Source organism: Physcomitrium patens, chromosome 3, assembly GCF_059467195.1.
Source record: "Physcomitrium patens ecotype Gransden chromosome 3, ASM5946719v1, whole genome shotgun sequence".
NCBI classification, from domain to species: Eukaryota; Viridiplantae; Streptophyta; class Bryopsida; order Funariales; family Funariaceae; genus Physcomitrium; species Physcomitrium patens.
This window is the reverse complement of record NC_143412.1, coordinates 19,665,324-19,679,996: the sequence shown is the minus strand read 5'-3', so window position 1 is coordinate 19,679,996 and position 14,673 is coordinate 19,665,324. Positions and strand designations below refer to the sequence as shown.

The window sequence follows — 14,673 nt, the reverse complement described above, 5'->3', positions numbered from 1 at the left end:
AATTTATTGAAGTAGAGTTTTGTATTTTTAAAAGAAAATATAAAAAAATTTATCAAGACATTCAATTAATATAATTCAAGACAATTAATAACATATAATTAATATAATTCATACAATTAATAACATACAATCAATTCAAGACAAAGTTGCATTTATTTATCATGTATAACACATGCAGTACTAGTGTGACCTATTAAGTAAACATTAATTATAAACTTCATGGTAATATTTTGCTTAACCAATGAAGATATTCATCATAAGACAATTTAATATTAAAACATAAGATTTAATTATTATAATTGTATATATTACAATAAAAAAATTAAAATTCAAAAAAATCAAAGAAGCAAAAAGAATGCATTCTCTGAGAATACTCTCTAATCACTGACGTCAAAATTCATCTTGTCCAAATAGACCAGGAAAAGTGGCGTCTTCTCAGATTTAAAACAGAAATTAGATGAAATGTAATATTATTGGAGAAATATCTATACATGCATATATATTAATTGAGAGTTATACACTTAACAAGTCTATAATGTTTAGAGAAGGAAATATAGTATTTAGGGTAAAAAGTGAGAGGTCTCATCTTTCAAATTCTTCCATTAGCATCGCATTTCAGAAGCTACTCAGTTTTAGCCAGTAAAAAGATTGAAAAACTGTGACCTTAAATAGGAAGACCCCTTCTTCATAATCAAACTCTAAATAAAAACGAACACGAGTAATAATAAGAATACGAAGAGTGGATCGACGCCGAGGCGCCACGGCTTCGATCCACCATCGCAGCCCCATCCATGGCACAACCGATCCATCCAGTTCCAACGACGGGGATCGTCCTAGAAAAGAATGGCCCTGCTTATTTGCAAAGGACCCATGTATTAATTTAACAAAAATAAAACAAAAATAAAACAAAAAAAACAAAAAAAACAAAAAAAACAAAAAAAACAAAAAATCTTTTCCTCTCTGGTATGGGTCCCGTTCTTATCCATCGCAAACCCTAATTTCAACCGCTGCTTGGGCCCGATTCAGAGAAAAATTCTCATCTCGAAGCGCTCTTCACTATGTCCCTTGTGTAATCGCAATAACAATTCTGCGGACCCACCTCGTTGTTGATCTGGAGTTGGGTTTTCGTTGTCCATTCACAGCTCCAGGTTTCAAGCCCAGGCCAATTGGATTTTTTTTGTTCGTTTTGTGCTTGCCTCAGCAACACATCGTGTCTCCGAATTGTGCGGTGAGTGTGTGTTCCTTGATTGTTTGGGAGTAACCCCATTCGATTTCGAGCTCGGAACAATTGAACTAGTTGAAGAAGATCTGGAATTAAATTGTGTTTGTTGATGTGACACGGAAAATTGTAGATATGATCTCGAAGTCAAGTAGAATAGTTGCGAGAATGTGTCTGTGTTGTTGATTGTTTTGTGAGGAAGCGGTTTCCGAGTTGAGTTGGGCGTTATTGTATTTTTGTTATGCTTGATTTTCTTATCACGATGTTGTCATAGCGTTGCGGAGTTTGTTAGATTGTGATCTCTTTTGAAATTAAGTAGCCTGAGACTTGGGGTATGCTCTCTAGATCATTCACTTCGTTGTTTTCTAATTAGATGGCCCCTCATGGTAGAATATTTGCTGTTCTCTGTATTGCGCTTTTGTATGGAGGTTTATTGCGTTGTGTAGCATTGCCCATTGAAGTTTTTCATGCAGCAAGAGTCGAGATTGAAGCGTTTTAAATTGCATAGAGTTCAAGAAAGGAGGGAAGATGGCATGCTTGATGGCTGGTGCAGGAGTGGCAGGCGTCTTTACGCAATCCCAGCTGTGCAGTCGTTCCTCATTTGCGTCGAAATGCGGTGGCCTTTCTGGCGGTGGCGCACCTGAATCTGTCGCCCCACGAGGTCTTGCAGTTCGGGCAGGCGGTAGGAACTCAACTCAATTATGTTTCTTTTGTTGGTGGCACAGAGGGATTTTTTTAGAGGGTTTTCGTTGGCTTCGGGATGTCAAAGTGAGTGTGACAATATGATGAACCGTTTTCTCTACCTTTTATTCCGTGCAAGGGGTCGCGAACCTGGTGAAAGGCTTCGCATATAACATGGTATAGATAGTTTCAAAAGTCAATCTGAATCGAAGCAGCAGCTGTTGATTGGAATCCCCGAATCATTTGAAGTGTCGAATCATTTGAAGTGTTTAGTCTTTCATGTTACATACGATGTACCTATGACTGGATTTTGTCACCTTAAGAATATTCTCTTTAGATTGCTCAATCGAGGCAGAAATTTCAGGGATCCCAGTGTTGCATATCGTCTATTTTCAACCTAATCTCTGAATTGACTGTCTTACAAGTGAACACTAGGCTTTTCACTAGCAGTAAAATCCACTGGTTCCTCACTCGTGGATATCCATGACATTCAAACCTGCTCAAATTACCAGTGTGGGCTGCAAGTATAGTCTCCATTACAGCCTGCCTCTTGTACCGTTGTTGTCGAATTATTATTGCATTTTCTATTTCAGATCCTATTGAGAATTAATGCCATAGGTGTGGGTCTGTCATACATGCAGGAGAGCCTTCTGCACAGTCTCTGGAAGTTATGCGCAAGTTTTCTGAGCAGTATGCGAGGAAATCAGACACTTTCTTCTGCGTGGACAAGAGTGTCACTGCCGTCGTCATCAAGGTAGGTATGGTAGTTGTGTAATACACATATCACGCAATCATATTTTTCTTGACTGGGTAAGGACTTAGAGTAGTTGCGGTTTTGCAGGGTTTGGCGGAGCACAAGGACATTTTAGGGGCCCCTCTTTGCCCCTGCAGGTCAGTAGTCCTGTAGGAACTTGGGACACTTTGTTTCCTTCGTCCAAATGAATACATGTTCATAACGAACTATGTAGTTTGATCACGACCTTAGCGGCTAGAACTGTTACAATCTTGTGGCTTCTAATAGCTTCTCGCTTTATTAATTTATCAGGCACTACGATGATAAGGAAGCTGAAGCAAAACAAGGCTTTTGGAACTGTCCTTGTGTTCCCATGCGTGAGAGGTATGTCCTTTCTATCTCTATGCTTTAATTGTAATAGGAACCAGCCATTGTGGTTGGACTACTGTATGTATATTTATAGCAGAAGGCGCCCATCAATAATGGGTTTAAACACTCATATTGTCTTACAACCTTCCTGTCAGGAAGCGCAAAGCCGAACTTGCATGTGATTTTGATTTCGATTTTTGAATTTTATGGTTTTTAGTGCTCATCCAAGATTCAGCTAAAATTTTTAGTTCCATCTTTTGTACATTGGTTTCGTTTTCTTCAAGTGCCTGTGTTTGTTCAGGAAGGAGTGTCACTGCATGTTGTTCTTAACTCCTGAGAATGATTTTGCGGGAGACGAGCAGGTATACTACCACATATTTGAGTATGGATTGCATTACACCACTGTTGGAAAGTTATTTGCTTTGAACTATGTATGTTTTGAACCTAGGCAGCACAATGATCTTTAGTCACGAAAATGCATCGCTCCAAGATTGTTGGCTTTTTCACCTGGATGTATGACGTATAGGACACCCGACACTCTGGGACGGTATGGGCATCTGATCCCCATAATTCATAATAACCTCTTCTAATGGCAACTTGATTTTGGTGTTCATGTTCAGAAAATCACGATCGATGAGATCGCCGAATTGACGAAAGGCTTTTGAGGCACTTGTACCATCCTCTATTTTTCTGTATTGGCTTCCTGTGCATTGCAGAAGGACCACATCGTTTCTGCACGCGATTGTGTGGTGCAGGAAGGTGAAATTCGTAATGTTTAAAACATAGCACTAGGTTCTGTATTGATAGGTCCAGAGTGTAAATTTTGAGTTGGAATGTAGCATATATCCTTGTTCAACCCTGCAAGATCCAAGAGAGCCATCCAGTTCGTAATTCATGTTCTTGCTCCCTGTTTTGTATGTCGGATATTCTCCAAGCCACTTCTTTCTTATACAGCCTTTACAACAGCACGGGGCTCGTAATTAGAGGAATGAAACATGAATGATTTTCTAGTCTAAGAGTTAAGATAAAACGAAAATATTTCATTGGAGTACTTTCTGAGTTCTTGATGAGGGAGAACTTCATGATGTAGTAATCATCTGACCTTAGTTGTCTTCTGTATTACAACCAGTATTTTGCTTCTTTGTGATGTTTAAAATTGTGAATTACATTGAATAAGAATCCGTTGGGTCTGGTTATTACTAACATTAGTAGATTTATTGGCAAGATCCGAAGGTAAGATTAGTAGGATCTGAATAACATGGATATTACCTGCGGAGTTGTCCTTCGACGTCACCCGACGTGTCCATCGCTTCTGGGAAGGGTTTCATTACAAGGCATTGTATTGAGTAGCCAAGTGTGACTCCATCACTTCAGTCACTACGATGTTGATGATGGAAAGATAAACACTGGATTCCATCTCGAGGATCAGAGTGTGTTTCTCAGCCCACATGGAGGGTTTCTCGCAGCTGGTAACAAAGTTGACGTACTCGATGAGCTCATTCATCGCCGGATCATCAATTCTGACATTGTCTCGAGAAACATAGTTGTGCAGGCCCAGAAACATAGTTTTGCAGGCCCATGTTGTGAAGAGTCCGATACAAACCGATACACACCTGGCAAGTTCTTCTGAAGCTCTTGCTATCTACGGTTCTTAACACATCCAACGAGCCAGTTCATGAGCACATTTCATAGTTGCCAGTGAAATAGGTTGATTGTTGAATTGAGAATTATTTATTAAGATCAATATTTATATTGGTCTTCTATCTATATGTACTATTTATAAAAACTATAAATGTTAGTAGTTAGAAGAAGTATGAAAAAGAATCTCATGTTATTTTAGGTATTAGTATAAAAAAAAATAGGATTTATAGTAGACTTAAATTGATTTTTATTATTATCAAAAATCACCAAGATAGGAAAATGTAGCCTTACATGGATGTTATCATTATAGAAACATTATAGGATTTTTCAGAATTTATTTAGAATTTATTTATAATTTTTGAAGAATTTTTAGAACAATATTTAAGATCTTGGTAAAAATGAGTTTTTTCACTTCAGAAGCCATTATGAAGAAAGGGAGTAAGATTTGAAGGCCACATTGAACTCTTAAGCTAATGGGGTGTTTTTAAACACCATGGTGAAGTCAAAAATACAAAAAAAATGAATTTTACTAGTAGAAAATAGGAGGACCAACAGCTAGTCTAGTCCTTGTAGGAAGGATGGTGTACAAGTCCCATATGAGTTGTAGCACCTTGGGTGTAGGTAGGAAGATAAGTCTAAGGCCTCAATGCCTCTTTAGACAACAGATATACATTACATGTGAGCCTTGGTGAGGCTCAAATCCTTGACCTGTAAGCAAGTTACTCTTGAAGTAAAATATTTTCACTTAACTTTTATTTATTTACATGTTATTTTTAAACCTTCATAACTTACTCATGGTAACTCTAATTTACATGTTTCTTATATCATTGGAAAGCTTAAAAAATTAAATTCCTAAAAATATACTTTTTATTTTTACTTTTTACTGGGTGAAAACTCCGTGAATAAACTATGACGGAGTTTTGGAGTGTGTATTTGCTTGTATACATTGCTTTCACTTGTTTTTATTGTTTTTTCCTATTATAAATCATTGAATATGTGCATTATTACAATTATTACATAATGCTTATTAAAATAAAAAATATTTTTTAAATACTTGATTTTAGTTTAAAGTTACTTTTATTGTAATAGTAAATTAGAAAAAAAAAACAAAAACAAACAAAAAAAAAAAACAAAAAAATAAGAGAGATTTTGAAGTAAAATTATCTTGTATTTACATGAAAAATAAAAGTCCAAAAATAATAATGTTTAAATATTTAAAATATTAGAAAATACTTTATCTTGGTATTTTTATTTATATATATATATATATATATATATATATATACTGAAAAAAACATGTACCATTTTGTACTGCAATATTTGGCTCATCCATTTATTCCCTCATTTATCCATAATTCCTTGTTCCCATGTTTCCTAGTTCTCAAAGTTCTTTGCATTCTCTTCTCTATAACTAATTAGAATAATTCTTTATTTATTTGTGTTTTATCCAAAATATCTTATATATTCGATATACATTTTTTAGATATTATATTCAAATCAATAGAAGATATATTTAAAAAATTTATATTTTAAAATAAGTCTTCTTGTTTATCAAATCTTCATCTTAAAATTTAAACAAAAATTACTTAATATAAATAAAATTACTTCTTTTTGTAAAAGAAGCATTTGAATTCTTTTATTATATTCTAATATATATATATATATATATATATATATATATATATAAATGATAATTCTTAATAAACTATATCAAAAAAATTATACAAAATAAGTGATATATATAATTTAGAAATTTTTCTACCCTCATTAATTTATATATATATATAAAAATTATTCTTAATTAGCATTATAAAAATTTATTTAAGTTTTAATTTTTATTTAAATATAATTTAATTTTTAAAAAAATTGTTAATTTTTTTAATATATAAAAATAATTATAAATAATTTATATTAGAAATATTTAGTTCTTTTAGAAGATACAACATTGGATTAGTTGGACATTAGGCTAAAGAAGTATCTAAGGATATTTTCCAAGGGAGTTACTTAGACTAAGTTTAAGAGAATTTTGATTTTTTACTTAAAATTTTAATAACTAAATCACATGAAAAAAATTTGAGCTATTAAACTTGATACTTGTAAACACTTAGACAACATTAATTTACTATATAATAAATATCTAGAACTAACTAATATATATCAATCTATTAAGCAAAATTTTCTACTATGAAGTATAGATAACAATTTAGACCAACTAAAGCGAAGAAAGTTCTTTTGTTGAATTAAATACAAAAATAGATGTTACCAAATTATAATATTACCATAAAAAAATATAAATTATGGCATATCAAATAAGGCGTAGATTATATGAATTTATTATTTTGTGTTTTGAAATATAGAATGGACCAATTATCTTATTACAATTATAAAATTATTACATTTATAATTATAAAATTATTATCTTATTACATTTATAAAATTAAAATTTTTATGGTTATATATATATATATATATATATATATATATATATGTGTGTGTGTTTGTGTGTATGTGTGTGTATAAAAATATATATTTATAATATACACAAAAAAACAAGCTTTTTAGTTTTATCTTTATATGATTAAAATACAAAAAATTATACCAAATCGTAGAAAAAATTTATTTTATTTTTAAAATATTGATTTTCCTATAAATATAGTAAATAAAAAAATATAATTTCAAAGTTATATAATTAATTTTAATTAAAGAAAAAAAAACATCTAAAATGTCAAAAAAATAAGTTTCTTCTTAAGACTTACAAATTATTATAATTTTTCTTTTTATTTACTTAGAATTTTCTTAAAATTGAAGAACCTCTAATAGATGTTGTATACAAAAAAAAAAGATTACTTCACAAATAATAGATATAAGAAAACCTTTTAAAACTTAAAAGAAATTTTAATTATATTAGGAGTATTAAATATCTATAATTTAATATGAAGATTTTTTTGTTTTTACATTATTAAAATTATTTTAATAATAGAAAGATTATAATATGAGATAAATATTCAATTATCTTTCTATAAATATATGATAAATAAAAAATATTATTAAATAACAAAGAATAACACACAAAGGATCTAACATATGGTTATCAATGAAGAATCATTCTAAGAATTTAAGTTAATAAATAAATATATTTGAGCTTACTTCTTTACTTAATTATTTTATTAATTTTAAAATATATTTTTATCTTACTTAAATATTTCAACATCTTATAATAGAATGCAATAAGTAATAAAATTCTTTAATTAAATTTTTTAGTATGTAATTATTTAAATATATTCAAAAGATAAAATTAATCTAAAATAAGATAAGTTTTGAATATGAATTAAAAGAATAACAATCATCTTTGTAGTAACAAAAATAGAATTATAATTAGAAATAGTACATATATTTATTTGACATGAGTTTTTTAGAATTTTACAAGATATAAGTGAGTTGCAATAATAAGTAGTAAACTTATATAAATAAAATAATAATAAAAATATCACTTATAATTAGTCCAATATGACTTAAGAAAAAAAAAAGAAAGATAAACTTAATAAAGATGTTGATTCTTTAAAAAACTACACACAATTACATACAAACTTTTAAGTAATAAGGTTATGTTATAAGGTTATGTTATAAGGTGGTTATGCACCAACCTCAAATTAGAATTGTCTAGTCAAGAAAATTTGTTTGCATGTCATTTTTAGATGATCCAAAGAGATGTATAATAGAAAATTAAACTAGCTATTGAAAACCAGAGGAACTAGCTTTAAGTAAATAGAACATACTAATAGAAGTTATTTAGAAGTAAGATCTTGGAATTGTAACATAAAAGAAGTATAACAACACCATACATTAGACTAGTACTAACAAAGATAATATATTGCTTTTATTTGTAAGTATTGAAGGCTAAGAAATACAAAACAAGCTTGTTATATTGCATTAAATAATAAAGAGCTTTGTGGAATAAATCAATATTTTTTTAAAAATTATTTTTTAAATATTTAATATAATAAATATAATAAAATATTAATATTACTAATATTACATATCAAACTTCAATACTTTAAAAATGCTACATATTAATACATCATTACGTTCATAAAATATCATAAAATGAATTAAGAATTAATTGTGTTTCCTATTATCAAATCACATAAAAATTTATTTAATTTTATTTATAAAATTTAGGTTTTTAATATTTTTTTTAAATATAATAAATCACTTTAAGCTAAAACTCAAAATTAAATACAATTGTTTTTTAAAACTCATGTTGTAACAAAGGAGCATGACTAACAAATGCATCTTAACTTTCTAACCTCTAATACCAAAGCTGATTTGTTTTCGACCCTAAAGTCCAATTGTGTTAAAAGAGTTCTGCCCTTGAAGCCTCAGACATCAACATTTAAATTCTGGGCCACCTGTAAAAGTCCTCTTATTCTAATAACATGTCTTCTGCTTCATTATCATACAAACTCAAACTGCTGTGGAATAGCTTCCTTTGTGTCCCATCAGAATTCCTGCTGCTTTAAGGGAGCTATACCGGGGCAGTTAATGCAGTTGCCTCCACCGAAACAAGGGTGACGAGTCACTCGGTCTTTTTTAGTACGCTAAATCAAGCATAACATTACAGATCCTGCTGTTCAAACCCAAAGATCTGGACTGGAAGCTCTTTAAACAAAACCAGGATTATGTACCTAAGGAGAAGCTTGAGCTTTTACATCCATTGATTTGTTTGTCGAAGCACAGTTTGCCAAATTCTTCCGTGTGCAGCAACGTTCACCGACATCCTGCAAGTTGTGCTTAACACAGCTGAACATTCCTACCCCATCTTGGACATCTATGCAATCTCCTATGTTAACATCGAAAACGGAACCAATGATGGTATCTACCACAACCTAGGTTGAATTTACTATCCAGGAGAATTTGCTAGTTCTGTGGGTGTACTTAGTACACTTGCCCGTTATCTTGTCTACATTTTGTTTCTAGATCATGGTTGTTGTTCACGACGCAAACCGATGGTGTGCAGGCATTACTAGGATTGCAGTTACAAGGTGCTGCAATCGGTAGCTAGGAAGCCAACGCGACTGTTCGCCACATCGGTTACAATGAGGTTGTTCTGCTGCTGGACGTTGCCTATGATCGAAAACTGATCGCTCGTGCTCATCGCAGTGCACACAGTCTCGCCGAAGTTGTCCACAAGCACCCATAGGTTCGACACCGGAATCTCGAAGTCGACGTTCGTGAGATGCACTGTCATCGATGGTAATGTTAGACTCGACGCGGAAACGCTGGAAATGTCATAGCACAGATTCAACCCGTAAGGAGTTGGGTCTGCCTCAGGGTACGAGATCTGTCGCCGAAGTTCCTGCCACACATGAGGTCCAACAGAATTAACCAAACATACAACAACAAGACTGATTATTAGACACCGAGTATAAACTTATCATGATCGCATTCAGAAGAGCTTGTGGACAGTACTGCCAGGATTGGAATGAATGCTGCGAGTCGCCAGTATGTGATTGTGGTCCCCGAGTCTAAGATCACACCCCCTACGCCATTGGCGTCGATCCGAAAAGCCGAGGGAGGAGTCGGGACGCGCCGGTTGCCAACACTGATACTCTCCACCCCCACGTAGTAGTAGCTGGGGTTGTCCTCATTCTGTAGCAAAGGCGTGAACGATGCCCTGGAATTCTCCGCAGCGTTGCCGAAAGTGATTGGACTGAAGGTTCCCGTAGTTGACTGATCCACCAAGCAGTACGAGAAGATATGTGTAAACGATGAATTGAGCTGGGACGGAAGCGAGAGCGGCCCTTGACCCAAGCCAATCAAACCGTCTGCGCCGGCGAATGTCCCTTCCTGGTTGTGGCCACAGCCAAATCCAATGCGGGCGAGTGTCGAGCCATTCAGGGTCACCGTTTCGAATGCGAAGTCGCCGCGCGTGTTGGATCCGTCACCGTACGAGTATGAGTAAGTGCATGTGTTCCTCATGCTGCAAGTCGGTCGAGGTAGTGCCTAGCAATTCATGTGTAAAATTGGGTTCAGCTTAACTTATTGACATCGCGGAAAGTCTTAGAATTTATTGTTTGCAAACTGTATAAATACTGCAAATATCATTCCAGAACTGCTTCATGAATATATCAGAGTGAGCGAGAATCGATTATGATTGGTACGTCGCAGAGTGAGTCAGTGCAGCTTGCGTTCGAGTACGAGCTTGAGGCCAGGGGAATAAACAGCGGGTCTGGTTGCTCGAAGCACCGAGCACAAGGCGCGCACTGGACCCAGCAGAGGTCACTGCCGGTGTCGACAATGGCGGAGAATTGCTGTGGAGGCGTGCCTAGGGAAATTTGCAGTACATACTCGCCGCTGCCTGCGGACACTTGGCCTTCCAAGCTGCGCGCTGCCTGAACTTGTTCCTCCCTGGAGGTTCTGAGTTTCTTCTCTAGCTCGGTAACCCGGATGCGGCTGCGTTTCACTGCGTCGAGAAATCTTTCGCTTCGGGAACGTGACGATGTCGACGTTCGAAGGTCGTCTCTGTGCACCAAGACGGACCGCATCACCTGACGCGAAACCGAAGAAGCGAATTTAGAACAACAACCCGATGCACAAGTCCCAGTCTGAACGACATTGTGCTGAATAATGAACACCGAATGAGAATTCGGATCCCATTCTTATACTGATTTATGTATCTACTCCTTACTATCAAGGGGCATATGTGATGCTTAATTACTTACATTGGTGTTGAGGTCTGCATCCGCGGGGTTACGGTTCAGAAGCTCCAGTTTACGTCCGCCACGGAAAATGCCACCCCCCGATTGGTAACACTCAGTGGCGAACAAAAGCTGAAGGAGAACAATCACACACAACACAGCCATCGCCATGGCTCCTATGCACCTGTTCGGATTCACAGACATATATTCGCTTCAGGTCCAAAATGCTGCAAACAACAACATTAATGACAAAAATTAGCTCCACTGTGAACATGAGAGATCCAAACAATCTGCGTCCCTGTTGCCACGACGTTGGCAACAAGGATCACCCTGCAAGTAAAGCTACGTGACCGAGGTTGGACCCTGGGGAAGCAGAGGTGGGTGAGTAGAACGTGAAGTGGGAGAGGGGGGTTATACAATGAGGGGAGCATGACCAGGTTGGGAAGGGGGTGGGGGGATGGGTGGGTTGGCATGCACTGAAGCGGCGAAGATGCCGTGTTAGCAGGAGCGCTGCATCTTTGTGTCCGGTAATGATAAACATAACCAGAGGCGGGCGAGGTTGCTGCTGGACATTCGACTTCGCCGCACAGCCAAGCAAAGAAAGCACTCCATGTAGTGAAAGCGAATGGAAAGGGGAAATCCAGGCTACTCTTGCTGCTATTGCTGCACATGTTTTGGGTTGCGTGGTCGATCTCTCATCTCCCTGCAGGTCACCTTCCTTCCATCCCATCCTTTTTGTTTCATTACACACTCTACCAACAAATTTACACTGCTACCATTCGTGACGCAGAAAATCGCGCTTATTGCTCAGTTGGGTAGGAACTCAAATCATCCATGATTAGTTTCCACCTCAGTATTGGGTAACTTGTTAGCGCTGAGTGCTGCAAAGCGCGCGGGTCAGCGGGCGAGCATTGCTGGTCCGTTTTCTGGTGCCTCCACCATTTGCCTAAATCTCTTGCCATTCGATCCATCAAGCTTGTATGAGGAAAAAAGTGTCCATCTCACAGCGATCACCGAGTTCAATCGTAAACGTGATGATCTGAAAATGTTGAAGCATAGAAAGCTCTACGTCAAACACTACTCGTTGAACTCCATGAACAACTCACAGCAACACTGTTTCACTCAAGGATGCCGTTCAAGGAATCAATATTCCTGCTGCTTGTCAGTGCGAATTTTACCCCAGCTTCGGATCTGGAAACTACAAACTATTCCAAAACTAAATCAAAAGCTTTGTTATTCCGGAACGCCATGAGTTTGCTAGACGATCTAGAAAACACTCGGTCAAAGGTCAAATCAGCCTTTGTATTAGATCTGAACTATTCAAGAGTTCTCTGTAAACTATGCAGTGTAAAGCAATTGACTCGTTGCAAACGAAACTTTGGGTTACGAGTTGATTTTACAGCTTCGAATGGTGCTGTAAAACTGGAACTGGGAAGTGTGAAAACATTGAGAACGTTTTGTACAAGGTGAATTCATGCTCAGGGTGCTCAAGTTCAGATCTTCAGTCAGTCACTTGATAAGGAGACTGAAGAAGCGTGAGCTAAAAACTAGAAACACCAACACAGTAGCAAATAATTGCAGGGCAATCTTGTCTCAATCATGATATAGGGAGTGACCTTGAAGTACAGAGCTAAGAAGTTGTCCGCAAAGTAATGAGGCTTCCTTTTAACTTTAAATGAAAAAGAATATATATATATATATATACACACACACACACACACATGTGTCCATGAATGAATGAAATGAGACTTTTGGATAGCATTTCGATTTGATGAGAATAATTATGAAAGTGGTCTGAAATGAACTTGTACTCATTTCTTAGGAGAAATTAAAACATGAAACAACAAAGGCTATCTACTACGCAATACAGGGATTGAATTCGTTGAGTTCAATAATTATTTATTGACTTGAAATGTCACACTCAATGGACTTTCCACTAAAATTCATACATTTTTTATCATTCATTTTTTGAATTACATGTGAAGATTGGAAAGTACAAAAGGGTCTCAAAATTTTGAGAATTTGGTTTCACAATCAAAAGCTGAAAACACATTTCAACCCTAATAGGGTTATTTTGAAATCAACCCTATTAAAAACCAACCCTAGTCAAATGCAAATCACAGGTTTCTACGCCATCAACCTTATGAGATTTACTATATGGTCATTAAGAGTCTCAACAACATGCACCCTACGTCAGAATTTTTTATATAAAAAACAAAAAAAAATATTTTGAAAAAATAATAATTTTAAAAAGAAAAAAAAGAAAGAAATCAAGCTCCTTGGATTTGGGACAATCACTACTGTATCTCTATTTATTGTTCCTTCCCCATGTTTATCCCTCAATTTTTTCTAGTTAAAATTAGGGTTTAGGATATGTTTATTTAAAAGAAATTAAACATTACCCAATACCTCCTCCTACAGGGTCAGTGCTAGCCAAATAGGAAGTACTAGGAGGTGGCACGGATGAACACAAATCATCCATAAATGGATAGATGATGTTGTCATCCAGAAGCCCAAGAGACAGAGTGATGAGTCCAGTATGTAACTGACTGTAGTACAAGAAGGGCAGGGGGGGGGGGGGGCAATGAAGATAGCAGCCACCTTTGATCACATAGGGGAGTATTCCAAGCAAACTCAAATACAATTCAACAGGCAACAGAAGCAAAGAAAAGTAAATCAAAGCAAGCCAAGGGAGCAAAGCAAATGAAACAACAATAGCCAACAGTACACAAAAACATCATGAATGGTGGACTACCTTGCCTCATTTGCACAATACAATTATTTATTTATTTATTTATTCTCCTCTGATTACTTTGCTTGGCTTTCACCCTTTTCCCACTACCCATTCCCTTTACTTTGCTGCACAGCTTGTGCATCTCCTCAGCAACACCCTTGAGTTGCTACTCCTCTCATACCACCATGCCTCATATTTTCTAGTGTGATTCTACTATAGTGTAACACACACACACTCTCAACACAGAGTGAAAAAAACAACATATGGGTTTAGGGTGAGGATGTTAATTAATTGGGGACATGGGGATGGGGCACAACACCTAATTCATATCCCGTGGTGGGTGGCACCAATTCATGACAATTGTCATGGACACCTACTGAATCACAAGGGAGGTTATATAGACTAATCCCTGAATCAAATCTCATGCTCCTCCCCCCAGCATTATTCACATGCCCCCCCCCCCCCCCCCCCCCCCCCCCCCGTAATGGCCTACCCTTGCCTTGGTTTTGCTAATCTCAACCTGGAGAGCCCCTTCCCAAAAGAAAGAACAAACAACAAACAACAAAATTAGAAACATAACAATAGTCCTCCATTCATA

General features: G+C 35.7%; 3 protein-coding genes across 8 annotated transcripts; 1 reads left to right on the top strand and 2 right to left on the bottom strand.

Annotated features, from left to right (window-relative positions):
- Positions 1–483: 483 nt before the first annotated feature.
- Positions 484–1,267, bottom strand: LOC149989577 (uncharacterized). Its single transcript, XM_090249150.1, has 2 exons — positions 1,100–1,267; positions 484–849 (listed from the first exon to the last, which is right to left on the bottom strand). Exons 1-2 carry the CDS (start codon positions 1,265–1,267, stop codon positions 616–618), a joined length of 402 nt encoding a protein of 133 aa, XP_090105276.1. The 3' UTR covers positions 484–615.
- LOC112280455 (ferredoxin-thioredoxin reductase catalytic chain, chloroplastic) lies at positions 1,009–3,858 on the top strand. Of its 4 annotated transcripts, none has more exons than XM_024515974.3 (7): positions 1,009–1,228; positions 1,728–1,901; positions 2,542–2,654; positions 2,742–2,791; positions 2,946–3,017; positions 3,304–3,364; positions 3,623–3,858. In XM_024515974.3, exons 2-7 carry the CDS (start codon positions 1,748–1,750, stop codon positions 3,665–3,667), a joined length of 495 nt encoding a protein of 164 aa, XP_024371742.1. In that variant the 5' UTR covers positions 1,009–1,228; positions 1,728–1,747; the 3' UTR covers positions 3,668–3,858. The 4 variants fall into 4 exon arrangements, with proteins under 4 accessions (XP_024371742.1, XP_024371741.1, XP_024371744.1 ...); XM_024515973.3 differs by having other exon boundaries at positions 1,693–1,901; XM_024515976.3 differs by having other exon boundaries at positions 1,177–1,551.
- Positions 3,859–9,303: 5,445 nt separating this feature from the next.
- LOC112279701 (aspartic proteinase nepenthesin-1) lies at positions 9,304–12,311 on the bottom strand. Of its 3 annotated transcripts, none has more exons than XM_073532545.2 (5): positions 12,191–12,311; positions 11,366–11,568; positions 10,805–11,191; positions 10,113–10,646; positions 9,304–9,999 (listed from the first exon to the last, which is right to left on the bottom strand). In XM_073532545.2, the coding sequence occupies exons 2-5, from the start codon at positions 11,543–11,545 to the stop codon at positions 9,679–9,681; spliced, it is 1,422 nt and encodes a 473-aa protein (XP_073388646.1). In that variant the 5' UTR covers positions 11,546–11,568; positions 12,191–12,311; the 3' UTR covers positions 9,304–9,678. The 3 variants fall into 3 exon arrangements, with proteins under 3 accessions (XP_073388646.1, XP_024370146.1, XP_024370145.1); XM_024514378.3 differs by lacking the exon at positions 12,191–12,311 and adding an exon at positions 11,759–11,988; XM_024514377.3 differs by lacking the exon at positions 12,191–12,311 and having other exon boundaries at positions 11,366–11,728.
- Between the last annotated feature and the right edge of the window lie 2,362 nt (positions 12,312–14,673).

Excerpts from the sequence above, each read along its gene's own strand:
- LOC149989577 (XM_090249150.1), bottom strand. The coding sequence starts at position 1,267 with ATGGGGTTACTCCCAAACAATCAAGGAACACACACTCACCGCACAATT. Across the intron at positions 850-1,099 it reads AACTCCAGATCAACAACGAG|GGCCATTCTTTTCTAGGACG; the intron begins GTGGGTCCGCAG and ends GCAAATAAGCAG.
- LOC112280455 (XM_024515974.3), top strand. The coding sequence starts at position 1,748 with ATGGCATGCTTGATGGCTGGTGCAGGAGTGGCAGGCGTCTTTACGCAA. Across the intron at positions 1,902-2,541 it reads TCTTGCAGTTCGGGCAGGCG|GAGAGCCTTCTGCACAGTCT; the intron begins GTAGGAACTCAA and ends TCATACATGCAG. Across the intron at positions 2,655-2,741 it reads TCACTGCCGTCGTCATCAAG|GGTTTGGCGGAGCACAAGGA; the intron begins GTAGGTATGGTA and ends GCGGTTTTGCAG.
- LOC112279701 (XM_073532545.2), bottom strand. The coding sequence starts at position 11,545 with ATGTCTGTGAATCCGAACAGGTGCATAGGAGCCATGGCGATGGCTGTG. Across the intron at positions 11,192-11,365 it reads ATGCAGACCTCAACACCAAT|GTGATGCGGTCCGTCTTGGT; the intron begins GTAAGTAATTAA and ends GTTTCGCGTCAG. Across the intron at positions 10,000-10,112 it reads CATTCATTCCAATCCTGGCA|GAACTTCGGCGACAGATCTC; the intron begins GTACTGTCCACA and ends CATGTGTGGCAG.